Here is a 17,763-nt window from a genome sequence, read left to right as displayed (position 1 = left end):
CTCAATTCCTCAAGTTTTAATTGCAAACTCCTATAATAACTACTTCATTACCACTTGCTGGAAATAGAAAGAACCACATCACGCTGAGACAATAAGCTGAACAGAAAGGTGATCAGAAGTTGGTCTCCAAGATTGTACCTACAGTGTGAACCCTGCAGAGAGTGCCAAGATCACAGCCATATTGCAAGATATTAGAGCTCAAACGGCGAGAATTCTGAGGACAATGTCTTGTGGGTGGCTAGGCAAAATGCTCAAAAGCGACACAGATATGAGCGGTCTATTATCTTTATGCTTGGTAGCGAGTACTGGGGTTGGTATCACCTTCATGTCTCTTCTTCCTTTGGGTCCTGATGCACCACCTCTGGTGCTCTACATCACCGGCAAGTTAAGCTTGTCTACCATTACCTTGATGATCATTGTGCAGCTGTTCAGATTTGTAAAGGACAAGGGGAAACATCATGAAAACCAGACAATCTTCTGGCCAATGCGATGCAGCCATTGCGCAGCAATCCTTGGTTTGTCCACAAGCAGATCTTCCCACAGGTCACCTGTCGTCCAAATGCTACGCCTGAACAGCAGTGTTCTTAATGAAAACCCTGTTTTCCAAAGTCCTAGACATCGCATTGGCAGACAAACCTCTCCCATGCCATCAGGTCGACCAAGCAGTCCTCAGCTTTCAGACGGCTCCTTGAGCCCTGTGTTCTCTTCTGAAGAAAATCTTCAATGTTCATCCATCTTTAATCCATTTGACACAAACCAGCAGTCGGCTCTGGGCACCATTCCACCTGAACTTCCCCAGAATAGTTTCATGGACTGCAAGAGAAACAGATCTTTCTTAATAATGTATGGAGTATTATTGATCTTCACATCACTTGGTACAGCTTTGGGTTTAATTTCCAGTATAACCTGTTTCCTTCATCTCCAAGGGAAAAACTTTAGTAAAATAACAATGGCAAGCTCAACTGTCCAAAGCTTAGTACTAATTACCTTGATACCTATATCAATGCAGTTTGCTGTAAACTACTACGATGCAGTGTTTGCCACAACCATTGAGAATGTCTTCACCGTGGTATTGTTTGTGTCTGGAGCAGCATGGATTTCTATCTTTAAGATAGCGAACCCAGTCAGTGCACTCTTGAAGTCTCCCTACAGTTTACCAGGTGAACCATGCGAACTGAATGGCACTTATGCTAAAATAGAGCAAAGAGCTGTTCTCATGTTGACGCCATTTAATGCAGAATGTGCCATAATCGCTCTTTGCATTCTGTGGCATATATGGTTATCTTTTGTGCGCAGAGCTTCGTTACCGCTTGCCTCTGACCGTGTGCCTCAAACAGATATCTTCCAAGGTGATAACTGTATTCAACTTATCAAGAACTACCTCGTCCATTGCAGAGCTTACATGATCCGTTGCAAGGTTCGTCAGAACACCTTCCTGCATCCGTCAATCCAAGACCTCCACAAGTGCTTGAGGAGGACCTGGGTACTCACCACATTATTCTCTATTTTATATCTCATTGTAATTTTTTACAGTGATCTGGTTGACCCTTTCAAAGAAAACCCTCAATACAAAGCAGAGATAATATGGAGCATAGACCTTGTATTTCTTCTTCCTTTCTTTATCTTACACATGCATCAGGCGTACGTCTCGCGTCACTCCCAAGAGACGTTCACTTCCATTTCCCCAAGGAAAGCAGAATCCCATGATATCTTACTCTTGCTGTGTTCTTGTGGAATCTTCTGTCATTCTATCATGCGACTTACAGCTGGCTTAGGACTACTCCTTGGTGACCAATCAGAACCCAACCTGAGTCACCTAACAGCACTGTCTATCTACGCTATCGTCTACTCCCTGGCGATCATCATCATGATATGGCTGATGACAGCTTTCATACTGCAGGTGCAAGGGATTCACATGGCAAACATTTGCGAAATCAAGTGGACCTTGGTGTTTCTCATCAACATATCCTTATGCAACGGAGCCCGCTGGCTGTGTGAGAGCATCATCATGAAGAATTGGTACCTACAGTGTGCATTTTATGGTGAGAATGCAGGAAATGCTGTAGGCACAGTACTAGAACCATTCACCACCTTGTACGGGCTTCATGCAGCAATGGTGGCTTACGAAGCCTACAAGACGATCCTCAAAGAAGCCGAGGACCAGTACGCATCGGTAGAAAACTTGGTGCTAGTTGAAGATCGTTATTAAATGCATGATCATTGTTTTATAGGGGAATGGTATATGTGGGAGCTAATATAAATATTTTCTTACAGTTTTTACATTGACAGCGGTTTGGAAGGATAGAAAGATTAGCTCAGAATATGAAGGTTTCTCAATGAATGGTATTATTAAGCCATATGACTGAATAATGCAATTCATAAAACTGTTCTGCAGGATCCTTTCTATGAAAAAAAAAATTATCTTGCAATTCACATCACTTCCACATTTTCACAAACATAAAGCACATGATGACACCTTTGACATGAATTTTTCAAGACACACTGTATAGTATACTTTTATAACATGTAAGGTGTTGTAGCTCAGATATAAACAGTATAAATATGCAGTCTGCTAAATGCCAATTGATACTACACTGGATATCTCTATTTAGTTGTTGTATTAGTATCATACATGTAGCTCATAAATAATAATAATATTTGTAATGCGCCAAATCCACTCGGCAGAGTGCCCAAGGCGCAGTGAAAGAAAGAAAGAACGAAAGAGAAAAGTACAAATATAATAGTAATAGATTCAGGAACAATTAAGAGTAAGAAGCATTGAATAGATAAGTCTTAAGGTAACGTTTAAATGTGTCAATAGAAGTGCATTCACGGATTGCCAGGGGAAGATCATTCCAGACAACAGGGCCAGCATGAGCAAAAGCCCGAACCCCCCATGTCTTAACGGATTTGGGAATAACTAGGGAACCTGAGTTGGATGAACGTAGGGACCTGACAGGAGTGTATTTTTTTATTAGATTAATATTGTACTGTGGAGCAGAGCCGTTAATTGCATGGAATACCAGGAGAAGGATTTTGAAAGTGATGCGATCGTTGACCTTTAACCAATGAAGAGATTTCAGAATGGGTGTGATATGAACATGTTTCATAATTTTTTCTACAGGTAAAAGAGCTTAGAGATGAATGAAAGTATTTGCAGTAAACACTGATTTCATGAGAAAGTCTGTGAAACCAATGTTAATCGTCACTTTATCATTGTAAATCTAAATCTGGGCCCCATCTTACAAAGAGTTATGATTGATCCGATCAATCGCAACTATGGATGGCCAGCAACATCAACATGCATTATTCATGTTTGTTCAAAACATTTTCTAACTATGATGTATATTCATGCATTCATTGTTTTCTTGAAAATTCACTGCGCTTCTCTTTGTTTACAAAGGACATTGTGCTAATTTCCTGTAGAAAAAGTTATGACACTGATGGATTTCCATAGAGTTACGATTGATTGGATTAATCGTAACTCTTTGTAAGATGGGGCCCTGGTAAAGTTACATTACATTGAAATTGTTACAACTTGCATTTATCTTTAATGGTTGTTGTGCATTTCAGCTGTTAAAGTTAACGTTTTTTCCCGTTATCTTGAAGACATCATTGTAAATCAAACAGTGCTTTGTAAATATATCTCATATTGTCTTAAATATTTTTTACATACATATACTTGTACTTCCTTATCTCACTTTAAACATGCATTCCATAACATGACAACCAATACCAATTTGTATAAATGTTTGTATGAATGAAAACAATACGTAACAAATTATTTTGGTAAGTACCCATGGGTTGATAAGCAAAATAACTGGGAACTCTTATCAGATAGTCAATCTTTTTGCAAGCTATATAATATGTGCTAATGTGAGCTTATCTGTGTTGGTAATTTCAGTGCACCTGGGATTAAAACCTAGATTACATAATTTCACAGCACTGAGCTGTATGTCAGATCTTTCTTGATCTGTATCTCTCATGGTATGATAACATGTAATTAAGAAGCCTTTTCCTTCAATTATTTCTCACTGCAATAAACTTGAATTAGCTTTAAACCAGGCCATCCTGAGAATTGCAAGTTTTGATTAGATTATAAACATGTGATAAGATGAGGATACTTCAACCAAGTGCTTTTACTCTCACTGAGTAATTAAACACTGAAAGGGATTGATTTACTTTGCTGAAGAGAGAGAAAATTTGCTTGAGCGGAAATTGAAGTCATAAGCAGGGCTATCAAAATGTCTAATCACTGTCCAAATGACCCCTAAAAGTAAACCATTTTGCTATATTGTCAACCATTTGACAATATGCTAGAAAATGCTTTTTCAGCAAATTCTCTACTCATTGCTGAAAATTCAAATTTTACATCTTTACATCATTGAAATGCCCATCTATTGACCATAATTCCTTGCAAGAATCCTGACTTAGTTGGAAACTACATGTACCAAAAAAACACAGCATATTCCCTTTTTCATTGACTTTGAAAGTTTGACTTTTCAAATTTTCAGCTGATGTTAGACTACAAAAATATGTACATGTGAGACTGAACTTATTGATGCTTCTGGAATCCTTTCCTTGACTTGAAAAAAAAAATCAAATCAGATCCATGATGGAGTCATAGGGCAAGTCAATAAACTCCTGCTTTACCCTGATCATATTCGCACATGATATTGGGTTGGGATGTGATGGTGTTTTGGGTATCATTTTTTAATAAGGTGAGGATACCAATAACAATTCGGTTGAGATTCAAGCAAAATGAAGAAATACATCCTTACCTTATAAACGTTCCAAATATTCCAAGCTCACTTATGACCTTTGACAGCTTGAGGTCATCGAACCCCCCACATGGCTGCAGGTAGTTCTGATGGATGGGGGGTAGGATTCGATCCATCAAGATATAGCCCTCCCTCTCTTGTTGGCCGGCCAACTTTTTAAGTGTGGTACGCACCTCGTCATCGTAGATGTTATTACCTGATGTTGGAGAAAAGTTTATGCGAAATCAGTATTCTCTTACGTCACCTGGTGGTTTCCCGCAAAATTATAATCTCATCTACTCTTCTAATACTTCTTCATTGAGGACGCTGCACACCTTATGATTGGCCAGCAACCCGGTTTTGAAATAATGCATTTTAACATTTACATGTATGCCAAATTTCTAGATATGGAAGATCTTACTCTGCAAGGTCTAAATCATCATATTGTACACTTATGTTCAAGTCCACGACAATACTGCCCTTTTCGGTTAAATAAAAGACAATTCAATATCTAATTACAACGACGTCACATAAATCCTATGATAGGGTATGTTTTGAAACAAATTTTATCTTTTCTCCAGAATAAAGCTTGCAATTATCCAAAATATTCACAAGGATATCAGTATTCTAAAAATTAATTTGAAGCTCAAATAAAAATATTCTATGCATCCATATTTTCAGAAAATAATGAAAATGCGATATGTTCCAATACAGGATCGCAGTCGCAAGTTGTGTGGTGGCTTTTAGTCACCCTTTCAGGTTTATCCTTTCATAAGCATCTTTCATATTTAGATATTTATAATATAAAATTGGCTAACTCCATATCTTACAAACAAGTGTGAGCTAATTTTCCTGTAAACTATAAGAAATAATGGTTATTAGACAAACTCGTAATCACACTAGGTCATAATAAGACCATAACATTAAACATTCATGAGACCATCTGGCAAATAGATCAATTTGTCATATGACTGAAAATAAAACCCAGTGGTCATTAATCTAGAAATTAGATCTTGTGATCATTAGACTGGAAATTAAACCAATTAAACCAAGTGGTCATGAGATCCTCTGGATAGAAGACCAAGTGCAAGTTCAACAAAATGAAGCATAGACCGAAAGAGTTAAGCTTCGATAAGACCAAGTGTATTGAGACCAATCATGAATAAAATGGTGTACTTACCTCCGCCCTCTCTTTGTGGTTTCATGACAAATTTCTTTGGGTTTTCAATCCCTCTGAGGGCAGCTTCATCACCCTCTGGTGTCTAGAAAGACAGGAAAGACAATTACAATCTTATTACTTTTTTGGATTGACCTGCGTTTATGAACAGAAGCTCACTTTTAAACTATGATTTAAACCTAAGGTCATCTATTCAAAGCTAAATATGGAATGTGACACAACATGAATTTCTTGTCTCTACCTTGATATTTTGATTTATCATCAAAATATTTGGTACTCAAAATAATGAAAACTTTCCAAGAATGAACAATGAATCAGCTGAAAGGGGTACTCCAGGCTGAAAATATTATGATTTGAACAGATAAAGAGAAATCAGAAAAGCGAAACACTGAAAATTTGATCAAAATCGGACGAGGAATAAGTTATGACATTTTTAAGATTTGCATTATTCCACTGAAACAGTTCTAGGCATGTCTTCATGAATATTCAATGAGCAAACTGATGTCCTATCCCCACTTGTTCTTTTGTATTTCATTATGTATAATTGCATCTATTCCCTTGTTTTCCTCCAATAACTAAAACAATTGGATTGACTACTGATTATAGTGCATTAGATATTCATTGCTGTAACTTACTTCATTATAAGGGAAACATATCTTCACACATGTATGAAAAAATAAAACAAATCTGATTTCATGTCATAACATAAGAAAAGGGGAAGTGGGGATGTGACATCATCATCCCACCTAATGAATATTCATGATGACGTGCATATAACTGTTTTTACATTATAATGTCAAACTTAAAACTTAAATAACTTCGCTATTTGTCATCAGATTTTGAAGAATTTTTCAGCATTTTGCTTTGTGAATTTTACTTCATTTAATTAGATATGTTTTCAGCCCGGAGTACCCCTTTAATGTCAAAATTGCTTAGTCCTGGGGTGTTTTTATTATCGTCCTGATGGGCGAGATCTCAGCAATGGACTGCATGACTGCGATAGAAATGTGCATAATCGCAGAAAATGACATAATTAACAGGGTTGCTTAGTTGAATTTCACTAAAGCATTTTTTTTATTGCATATAAATTGAATATACTAATCAAATGAACACATGAAATTAATAATTGGATGTAAACCTATGAACAAAGCTCCTGGATAGCTTAAAGGACAAGTCCACCCCAACAAAAAGTTGATTTGAATAAAAAGAGAAAAATCCAACAAGCATAACACTGAAAATTTCATCAAAATCGGATGCAAAATAAGAAAATTATGACATTTTAAAGTTTCGCTTAATTTCACAAAACAGTTATATGCACATCCTGGTCTGTATGCAAATGAGGAGACTGATGACGTCATTCACTCACTATCTCTTTTGTATTTTATTATATGAAATGTGAAATATTCTAATTTCTCCTCGTTGTCAAGTGATATAACGATTAATTCCTCCCTGAACATGTGGAATTAGCATTGTTTAATACTATATGGTTTAGTCAAGTTGGTCCTTATTGTCAAATCTATAAAAAATTAAATATTGTATAATTCAAACAATAAAAAACAAAAGAAATAGTGAGTGATGGACATCATCGACGGAGTCAGCTAGTTGTGCATATCACTGTTTTGTGAAACATAAGCGAAACTTTAAAATGTCATAACTTTCTTATTTTACATCCGATTTTGATGAAATTTTCAGCACTATGCTAGTTTGATTTTTCTCTATTTATTCAAGTCAGCATTTTCCTGGGGTGGACTTGACCTTTAATTCTACTTGGATCTGCTTAAGTCAGTAAATTGCTCAGAACTGAATTAAATAGGATTTAAAGAGGCCAAGTCCAACCCAAACAAAATTTGAATGGAATAAATAGAGAAAAATAAGATTTAATTCTTAATTTAAATATTAAATTGAACAACCCTGGTCTAATATTATATCGATGAAAAGAAATGTATTGGTTCCATTTTAAAGAACAGTAAATGCTTTCCCCTTTTACATATATCAAATCCCATCATGAAAGGATTCGTCTAACATATATAGAAAAACAAAAACTACTAACCAGATCCAATGTGTACTGGCCTGCAAACGAGGACCTAATGAAATCTGCCATCTCCTTGTCATCGACAAACTGTTCTAGGACCCCTGGCTTGGCCAGTTCCTGCTGGACCTTCTTAGTCCCAACGAGATGCCAAGAGATTGACGGACAGACCACAGCTCTAGACTGTTCTCCCATCAGCTTGCCATTCCATTCCTGTCAATTGATGAAATTGATTTGACTGAAATGGTTCATTGAAAAAAAATGCAAATAGCAGCCAAATTACATACAGTTCACATACATCCCCCCCCAAAAAAAAAAATGTAACCAAGAAACATCAGTGATTTATCATAATTAAATCACAAATATCATAATCATTGTAAAGCTCAGTCTCCTCTTTCATTTGGTATCACTTCGATAATTCCTCATTCATGCATGACTCACTTGGCAGGTGGAATCTGAGTTTCAAAAAGAAAATTGCATGTCTAAAGAGTTCAATATCTGCTCTTTAATTTGATTCCTCAATCACAGATAATGGTCAAGAAATAACAAAGTTTTGTTTATTTGAAATAACGCTTGAATTCCAATAATTTTATAAACTGAAAAGGTTTTACAGGCTAGCAGTCAGTCTTTAGACTCGACACTCTGTTATGTTGACAATCAGCCATGCATAAAATGTTGGTCAACTGTGCAATAGCTACTGTGGGAGTTCCGTGAAAACATGATTGTTTTAATGAAATTAAGGAAATACACCACACTTCAAATCAGACGCATCCAAGAATGAATCAACGGTGGTACGCCAGGCTTCGCAATCTGACATGAGAGTTGGTGAATCATGTAATAAATTATTTGTATCCCTACATACGTTATAAACAAAATTTAAAGGTCTCCGTCCTCTCGTTTTATGAGGGAGGCGCAACAACCATTATTTCAAAGAAACAGAACTTCGTGATTTCTTGACCATTATCTGTGATTGAGGAATCAAATTACAGACCAGATATTGCACTTTTTAGACAAGCAATTTTCTTTTACGCCAAAGCGAATTCTGGTATCCTTTCTTCAAATTGTTTTTACTCACTCATGTCATCATGACTTTTGGTTTGATGTCCATGCAACTGTATATGGAAAGGGTCCCAATAGCTAATTTGTCTTAATTTGTAGTTCTAAAGTAATCTACTCCTTTACTTACATGTTCTGAATGAAAATGAGTGGGGACATAGCATGATCGGTAGTACAAAACTCCAACCTCTGAACCATCTCTGAAAGAAAAGAAAAATACTGGTAATGAATTTAATCAAAGATCTATTATACATTATTGGTTTCATAGCACGAGCATACAGAAGTGAGCATCTACATGTAATGCATTTCATTAAAAAACATTTTGTACCATCAAAATCGCATCTAAATTGATATCTCGTCAAAACAACCACTTTCTCCACCCTGGAGACCATCTTCCCACAAAGACATTACAAAAAATTAATGAAGATATGTGTCTGTCTGCTGTATCATAATTGTGTAAGTGTTTTTCTTTATAGACATGTGTGAGATCTGATCATTTACATCTGGGCCGGTATTCAACTATGACCAACTTCAACCCTGGGTTTAACAGTTTACCCTACCCTAAACCTAATATAAAACCCCATTGAGACCCTAACCCTACACCTTCGACGAAATTAACCCTAAAAGGCCCAGGGGAGGCGGATTCTGCCCCCCCCCCCTGGCTGTGAGAGGGGGTCCAAATAACCCGGCTCTTTTAGGGTTAAGCCCGGTGCAATTGTCGCAGGAACAAATGCTGTGATACCATATTAATACCTACTTCTGGATTCCTGTAACACAATGTATAACGATTGATCGTTTGATGGATTTTCACAATTGAATGCACATGGGGGTCACTGCAATCAGACATAGAATTTGTTCTGTGATCAATTGTTAGGCTTTGTGTAACAGGACAGAAGCTAATTGGCAACAAAATATGGATAACTTTCTTCAAGGGGGGGGGGGGTTGCTAAGCTTGATATTTCTAAAGGGTGCAGCTCTCAAACACATCTTTTCACAGGATGCAAGAAAAAAAAAAGACTTGAATATCAGGAAAAATAACCCCTGCCCACTCTAACCTTAAAACCTTTAAACTCACATGAATAACCTCCTGTCCTTGGTGAGTTGACCCCTTTGACCGATGTCACCCATTGTTCTCCTGATGACCTTTACCCTGTGGTCACACTTTGTGATTGCATATTCCAGGAACCTTTGTTCAAAGATGTTGGGTTCTTTGGATGTGACGATGAACACTACTGAGGCACTATGTACAAAAGAGAACAAGAGCAGAAAGAATATAAATAATCCAGGAACCTTTGATCAAAGATGTTGGGTTCTTTGGATGTGACGATGAACACTACTGAGGCACTATGTACAAAAGAGAACAAGAGCAGAAAGAATATAAATAATTCAGGAACCTTTGATCAAAGATGTTGGGTTCTTGGATGTGACGATGATCACTACTGAGGCACTATGTACAAAAGAGAAAAGAGCAGAAAGAAAATAAATAACATGATTCCTACAGGGGTCCTCCCCCCCGAGCAAAATCACACTATATGTTTCCTGCCATACTTCTTAAAGTGTTTACACAGCAAATAACTATAAAAAAAAACATTTCGAGTCCTGGTAAAATAATGTAAAATGATAAAGAACAATTAAAGAATAAGAAACACATGATGGCAATTTTATCTCTTTTTTTCCCCATTAAACACAGGACTACTACTACAATCTTGTACTCCCTTTGCAAAAAAATGTTGAAAAGGTAGGCTTTTTCCTTCATAATTATGTTCACATGTAGTGGGTATAAATGCATGGTTGAAATAATGCATTCTGGGAAATAAACCACTGACTGTTTAAGTGGTTCAGGATTTTAGCCCATGTCATACAAAGTTTCAATGTCAAACTGGCTTTATTGATAGAAAAGTTGTGGATAGGTGGATTAGTCCTTTGACTTTGAATCACAAGGTCCAGGGTTCAAATTCCCACTGAAGCTCCAAAGTCCTTTGGCAGAATATTTGTCTACATTTAGCTCCTATCTTCCTAGGTGGTACCTTGAAAATATGCAAGTCACTGTGGTTATCCCCAGCATTGTGAGTGTCTCACATGACCAGATAAAATATTCCACAGGGAGTGCAGAATGTACATAATCATACAAGGCAGCATTCAAAAGAATTTTGACATTTTGGCCTGTGTTCCAAAGTCCAGATTAACTTAAGCCCATGGTCCAACTCTGTGTTAAAATTATGGGAAGCAAAAAATTTCAAAATTGCATTAACATATAATATGTTTTCCAATCTTTGATTGGCTCGTCATGTTTTAATGATAAAGATAACCATTTCTATAATTATTCCAAGGAGCTTCCAACATTCCTTGATTATTCCAAGTCTGACCAGTTATGAATGATTTGAGTGTCAAATGAGCTGACAAAATAGACCTTGTACAGTTTGAGATACCTGTCACATGAGGCTTTCCATAGTTAAACCACAACTTTAGACCAGAGTTTGAATTAAAGCCGAATTCAGAATACAGGCCTTTGATTGCAATTTCCTTTAAAACTCACCTAGGTTGACCATAGAGGTGGAATGCTTTGACAATGGCTTCAGCCAAACCTTCAATAGCTTGATTGTCTGGTATACACGAAAGCTCAAAATCTTTGTGACATAACCTTAGAAGAAATCTGAAACAAAGATGATTTATTTTAGTGTAGTAGGTTTCACGGTACACCATGCATCTTTCTTAGGTAAGTGTTGGTCCTGAAAAGGACCACCCAATCTCGACGTTTCGACAAGTGTGTTCTTGTCGTCCTCAGGAGAATGATTTATTTTGATATCAATGAAAACTTTACACAGTAAAATCAAAGCAGTATACTTTATTGTCAATTTGATTTTCATTATAAAAGAGTAAGTTCATTTAATACTCATCATGAAGTTATCTTTCTATTTCAGTGTAGGCAGAAACAAAATAATTTTCCTACTTTTGTTCATTCCTTATGACATTTTGAAACTTGCAAAGAGAACCCTTTTTTATATATTGGGGTGAGCTGAACCTTGGAACTATTTTTTTTTTAAGTTTTAAGCTCAATATAATGAAACCTGGTAACCATTGCATGAAGGTTGTCATCAAGGATTCCACTTGTTTTGTATAAAAGTGAATGACAATATGATACTGATGACAACTTTTGTGAAACCATTGAGGAAGGCCTTGTATTACACAACGTTTGTCATCAATTGCAAATTAGAAAGACACATTCTAACAGGTTTAGATGCATGAAACAATGGTCACGAATGGACAATATTAATTATGTGGTTGATTGACAACCTTTGTGATACATGGAACAGGGGACTCTCATGGCATCCATTATTTAAAAAAATATGTTCTATAATCGATTGCTAAACTTGGATTATGGGGCGGAGGTCAGTGCAAATTATCTTTGAAGTACATCATAAAAGTAATAGAAATTCTCTTTCATATTCACTCTTCTCTTTCTGTCGCTCTCACAATTACCATTATTCAGTTACGGTTTCTGAAGTCCAGCCTTTAAAATGCCATTGGCCTATGCTTGCTTCCCCATATCATCATTTTTCTCCTGTTTATACTTATTTGCTTGATTTTAGTTGCAGCCTTTCATGCTTTATAATTCATACTTGTACCTATTCCTCAATATTACACAGTGATTTAAGTTTTAACTTTGATTCATTGTATGTTTTTAATCAGCATTGAAATCAAATGAATGACCCAGAAACATGAAATGTCGACACCATTGACTAACCTATGTAATGATGCAACATTGCCAGCGAGGGCAGCAAACGAAGCAGCTATTGTGTTCATTTCAACCATGGAAAGCGCTAAATTACCAGACTCTCCCCTAGCAGTATCAAGCATGTAATCTGTTCTTAACAGACCCAATTCAATATCCTGTAAATAAAAAAAAATCAATATCATTAGAAAACTCCAGATGCCATGAATCTTTTTATTTTACACCTGTTATGTAGGCTGTAGATAAATAAACCAGGAAAATATGTTTTAACAACAGAATAACAAGCTTCAAAATTTTATGAAAGAAACGTTTGAAATTCCATGACCTAATGACCTAATAATAATTAACAAATTTCAAGCCTTTGAATAGAAAATTAAATGATTAAAAAAAAACAGAATTGCAAACCTTGAAATTCATATATTTACCAATGAATAACAAATTGACAATCTATATTGGAGGCTGAATTTATTTAGCATTTACATTTCACTATATAAAAATGATATTCTTGACAAGTGCAGTCCACAACATATTAATAATTGTGGACTTAGACCACATTCTCACTATACTTTCTAAAACTAGTTTACAGGAAACCAGTTCAAGAAACCAGTTTGAAAGATCCATTTTGCTAGCATTCCCATCCAATCCCCCAAAAGTGGTTTAAAGTAAGTATAAAAAAGCAGTCTTGTTGCTTTGGGAATACTCTTAGTGAGGTGACATGTTTTGCATAAAGTTTGAAACCACAGTGTAGATAATCTACACACAGTGTGTGGAGTAACGTGCTCAAAATGTATGATGATCGCTTCCCGAAGAACGGTTGTGTCCTCGCTCATGCTAAAACCAGTTTAACGAGGCAAAGCGATCTTAAAAACTACATCCTGAGGTGGTTTTCCAAACCGGTTTGGAAGAATACTTTCAAGACCACTTCGAGCGTTCTTGTTACACATTAAACTAGTTTCCACTAAAGTAGTTTTAGGATGGTAAAGAGATCAGGTCTTAGAATTAGTGATAGGGGAAATAGCATGTCAGGAGTACTAGAATCACCATTATCATTCTTTAAAGAACACCGAAATTCTTACCAATATCAAGTTTATGAAATAAATTTCTCAACAAATTTACAGAATTTTGTGATTGTGTAAGAGATTTTTCCTCTGTATATCTCTTCAGTATGTTTTGAGTAGGGGAAGATGGAGTAAGTTGAGCCTAAGGGTAAGTTGAGCCGCCACCCCTAGGCCAATAATGAATGAGTCAGACATTGTGGTGGTGCCATACAATGTATATTGATGACCCATTGCATAACCCATAACCCCACCACATTGTTTTCAACATTGAAACAAAAAGTAATTTTTCAGAGAGAAAAATACAAATGTCAGTCAAAATAGTAATAAAAGGTGTGAAATAGATAAGCGCTTTTTACCAACACGCATCTTTAAATATAATAAGGACATAAGAGCAATATTGTAAAATCAGTACGGATCCTCATTCTTGTCATAGTCTTTTCCATGATGGATGCATAAGAAATGTGTGGATGTGAAAATATCACATGAAGTTCGGACTGGGGTAGGTTGAGCCATGGTAATTCATATGGTAATGTGTATATACGGTGTATATATATATATATATATATATATACATATAAACCTTAAAAAGACATTGATATGCAGGCAGAAAGGACCAAATTCACATGACAGTTGTTTTACTTTTTGAGGATGTTCATATTTTTAGAGAATTAGTAAGTGAAAAGACTTTTTAACAAAATTGCCATGCTGGTTCTTGTCTCATACCTTTTGTACTTTTGTACATACATGTAGTTTTTGTGGCTCAACTTACACCATGGGTGAGGCATGTTGAGCCATTTGACTTTTTTTTTCAAAGGTGACAGTTACTTTCAGTGTGGGGTTAGAATTAGGTAAAAAGTGTTTCCCAAGAATCAAATTTTAAGGTAAGGTACTATTTCTACAAGATTATTACTCATATCAGTTCTAACATCCAAAAAGCAAAAATGGCTCATCTTACCAAGCCTTCCCCTTCCCCTATGTACATGTATCTCCCCCTTCCCTACTTTCTATCCTCCTTGATCGGCTCTGGCTCTGGAGCCTCTCCTCCCCTTCCAAAGTTCATATCAATTTGCCTGGGTTTTCCCCATGCATTGTCTAGTCTTTCTGTCTTTGTATTATAACAAGCAACCATGTGCAATAAACCAATGATCTCCTGCCATGGATATCCAACTTGATCAGATAATTTGTGTGAAAGGGGCAAAATACTGAAAACAGAATTACAAAATTTGAAGAAAAAAAAATGAGACAAATAATCAGCATTTTTATGCCTTTTCCTAAATTCCAACACAAATTTCAAATTTCAACTTTATTTACTTTCCAGTATTGATAAAGACAAACAAAATACAGTCATGAATTTGCATAATATATCTAAATAATTCACTTTGAAAGTTAAACTTATTCCCATATGATAAATGTGATAGGATCAATATCTGCTTTTTATAAACAAAAAAAATCTATTAGGATTGAGTTACCCTTTAAACCCATTTCAAAGGATTTCACCATGGCTCCCATATGTTGTAATTTGATAACATGATATTGCACAATAACAAAACAGCTTTCAATATTGTTCATTACTCATGTGCTGCTCTCAAATTGAAAGAAATGCACCCACAGTCCTCTAGTCCAAGTGAATTTTAAACAGTCGGGTGAAAATAGTGAAAAATTTGATGATTTTTTTTTAGGGAGGAGAGTCCAGAGCTGACCAGGTGAGTATAAGTTTGATTCATTTTCAGTTTTAGAATTTACAAGACATTTATCTTGGAGTGGTACACTCTACATGTATCTATCTGATTATCAAACATAAAGTGAAAGCTCTGTTTCTTCCTGGTGAGGTCTCTTTCTATTTATTATATCATGTACCATTATTATATGAATACTAAGGTAAAGTATAGAAAAAAAATCAAAATTGGAAAATAAGAGTTCTGAACAGATAAAAAAAAATCTGAAGGCTGTACATAATACAAGTTAAAGTATCAATAATGAAAAAAAAAAAAGAATTTAAAAAAATCTCAACTTTCTCATTTTGTAAACAAATCTATCTATTTGATAATTTCTTGAAGTTTGACTGATTCCTAACATTGCTTTACAACTTTTAAACAGTTCAGTTCCTTCATTTTGCAGTGTGTACCATGTACTTGTGCTGCACAGAAATCGTCATGAATATACTTAACTTGTGATTACCCAAAATAAAAAGAATAATTAATAGTACTTAGAGAGACAGTGCACCTGCTTAAATACAATAATGAATTGTTGGGGGAACTTTTTTTTAGATGAAATTGCTCATCAGGCATGTGGCAGATGTGAGCACAGCATCATAATTAATCACTCATCAACCATGAACAGTACTATTGTTACTGTTGGCTGGCAAATATATAGTATCACTGCTGCACATGCAGGTGAATGCGGCGTTCATTTTCAATTTCACATTTTACAAACTACTACAAAGTAAATATCTCTGACTCCTGAACCATGAACAAGGGGCAGCCCTTCCAGTTAACTCCCAAAGGGGGCAGGGCCGCATGACATTTTCTTATGCATACACCCACTCAATAGACCAGTTCGTAGTTACTTCATGGACAATTTTGGTCAAATGACCTTTCATTTCTTTCATTATGATAGGCAGATTTCAAAGCAAGATATAACGTAAGCTTGCCTTTACATAGCAGGATGAAGAAATTGAATAGACCGGGTGACTAGAATAGCACACCAATGAACACTTTATGAAGGTATTTGTTGCATTCTTACTTTGAATGCATATCATAGCATGTTGCACAATGTACTTGGCAAACTGTGAAATACCAGTCGTTCGTGGACGCATTTTTGTTTTTGGTGGATGTAAATGAAAACCACAATCAAAAAGAATATATGGATAATCCAGACATCAAAGTTGGTGCTTATCTCATTAGGTTTTAAACCACCATGTCACTTTAGTACAAATGACCTTCCTCTGATCATGAGTAGAATCTTTTGATCATGCGAAGAAAGGAACTACGAACTGGCTTATTCAGACTGTGGCATCACCTCCTCCTTTCAAATATGTCATCCATCCATAACTTCCCAATTATGATGTCATTTTAGAATGAACTGGTATGCCATTATTCTCATAACTATGTCATGGGTGTGTATCATTATAAGCTCCTAGTTAACAATACAAATGAATGGAATGAGACGTATCGAATGGAATTCCTGATTGTTTTTCTAAGAAATATCTTTTATCAATTTTCAATCTTGTAAGAATGACAATATCTAAAGCCTACTAGACATTGGCAATAAAGTGGGGACGTACTTTGAGTACTGAAAAATGAAACAAATGAAAAAGAACAGTCATTATTTGCTTAAAACTTGCAAAGTCATGAATAAGCCCTCTCCTCCCCCTTTCTGCAAACATTCACATATACATGTATGCACATAACAGACATGAGAATTTAAGAACCCAATATTACTATCATTACGATTATCATTACCTTATAACTTTCTGATATCATTTTTATTTTTGTAATAAATTCCACATGGGTTAAACATGGTTGAGTTACCAATAAGTATGTCATAATAACATTAATAATATTACAACATTTGTCAATAAGGCAAATTATACCAAAGGAAAAAGTGATTGAACCCTAAACCATGGATTAAAAAAGCCTGAAAAAGTACAGGCAGATAAAAGTCACCATCATTAATTGTGTTTAGAGATTTTTTAAACATATTTTCTTTTCTAATCCCACACATGTATTATGTGCAAGAATGACAGTACAATAGCATAATGTTAGGGATCATGTGGATATTACTTACTTTTGTTGCCTTTTCTTCATGTACTTGTTGATATATCTTGAATAGTCTGCCTGTGAAATCATCCCCTTCTATTGTTCTGCAAAAGAAACAAAATAAACAAAATTAAAATCACTTCAGTCACTAGTCATTACAGATTCTTTGTAATTTCAATGAAAATCTTTGTT

The 17,763-nt window shown here is 35.6% G+C and overlaps 1 protein-coding gene across 1 annotated transcript in view; it reads right to left on the bottom strand.

The window, feature by feature from the left end:
- LOC129253839 (glutathione synthetase-like) overlaps window positions 1-17,763 on the bottom strand; it is a 29,155-nt gene that overhangs the window by 6,185 nt on the left and 5,207 nt on the right. The window contains exons 2-9 of the mRNA XM_064095356.1: window positions 17,600-17,675; window positions 12,768-12,913; window positions 11,559-11,675; window positions 10,098-10,262; window positions 9,153-9,222; window positions 7,988-8,179; window positions 5,941-6,022; window positions 4,782-4,977 (exon numbers count right to left, since the gene is read on the bottom strand). Of these exons, the coding sequence (XP_063951426.1) occupies window positions 4,782-4,977; window positions 5,941-6,022; window positions 7,988-8,179; window positions 9,153-9,222; window positions 10,098-10,262; window positions 11,559-11,675; window positions 12,768-12,913; window positions 17,600-17,675 (1,044 nt within the window). The remainder of the gene's footprint in view (window positions 1-4,781; window positions 4,978-5,940; window positions 6,023-7,987; window positions 8,180-9,152; window positions 9,223-10,097; window positions 10,263-11,558; window positions 11,676-12,767; window positions 12,914-17,599; window positions 17,676-17,763) is intronic.

Source organism: Lytechinus pictus, chromosome 2 (assembly GCF_037042905.1).
Source record: "Lytechinus pictus isolate F3 Inbred chromosome 2, Lp3.0, whole genome shotgun sequence".
In the NCBI taxonomy this organism is placed as follows: domain Eukaryota; kingdom Metazoa; phylum Echinodermata; class Echinoidea; order Temnopleuroida; family Toxopneustidae; genus Lytechinus; species Lytechinus pictus.
Note: the sequence above shows the minus strand (reverse complement) of the source record. Positions and strands in the feature narration are given on the sequence as shown.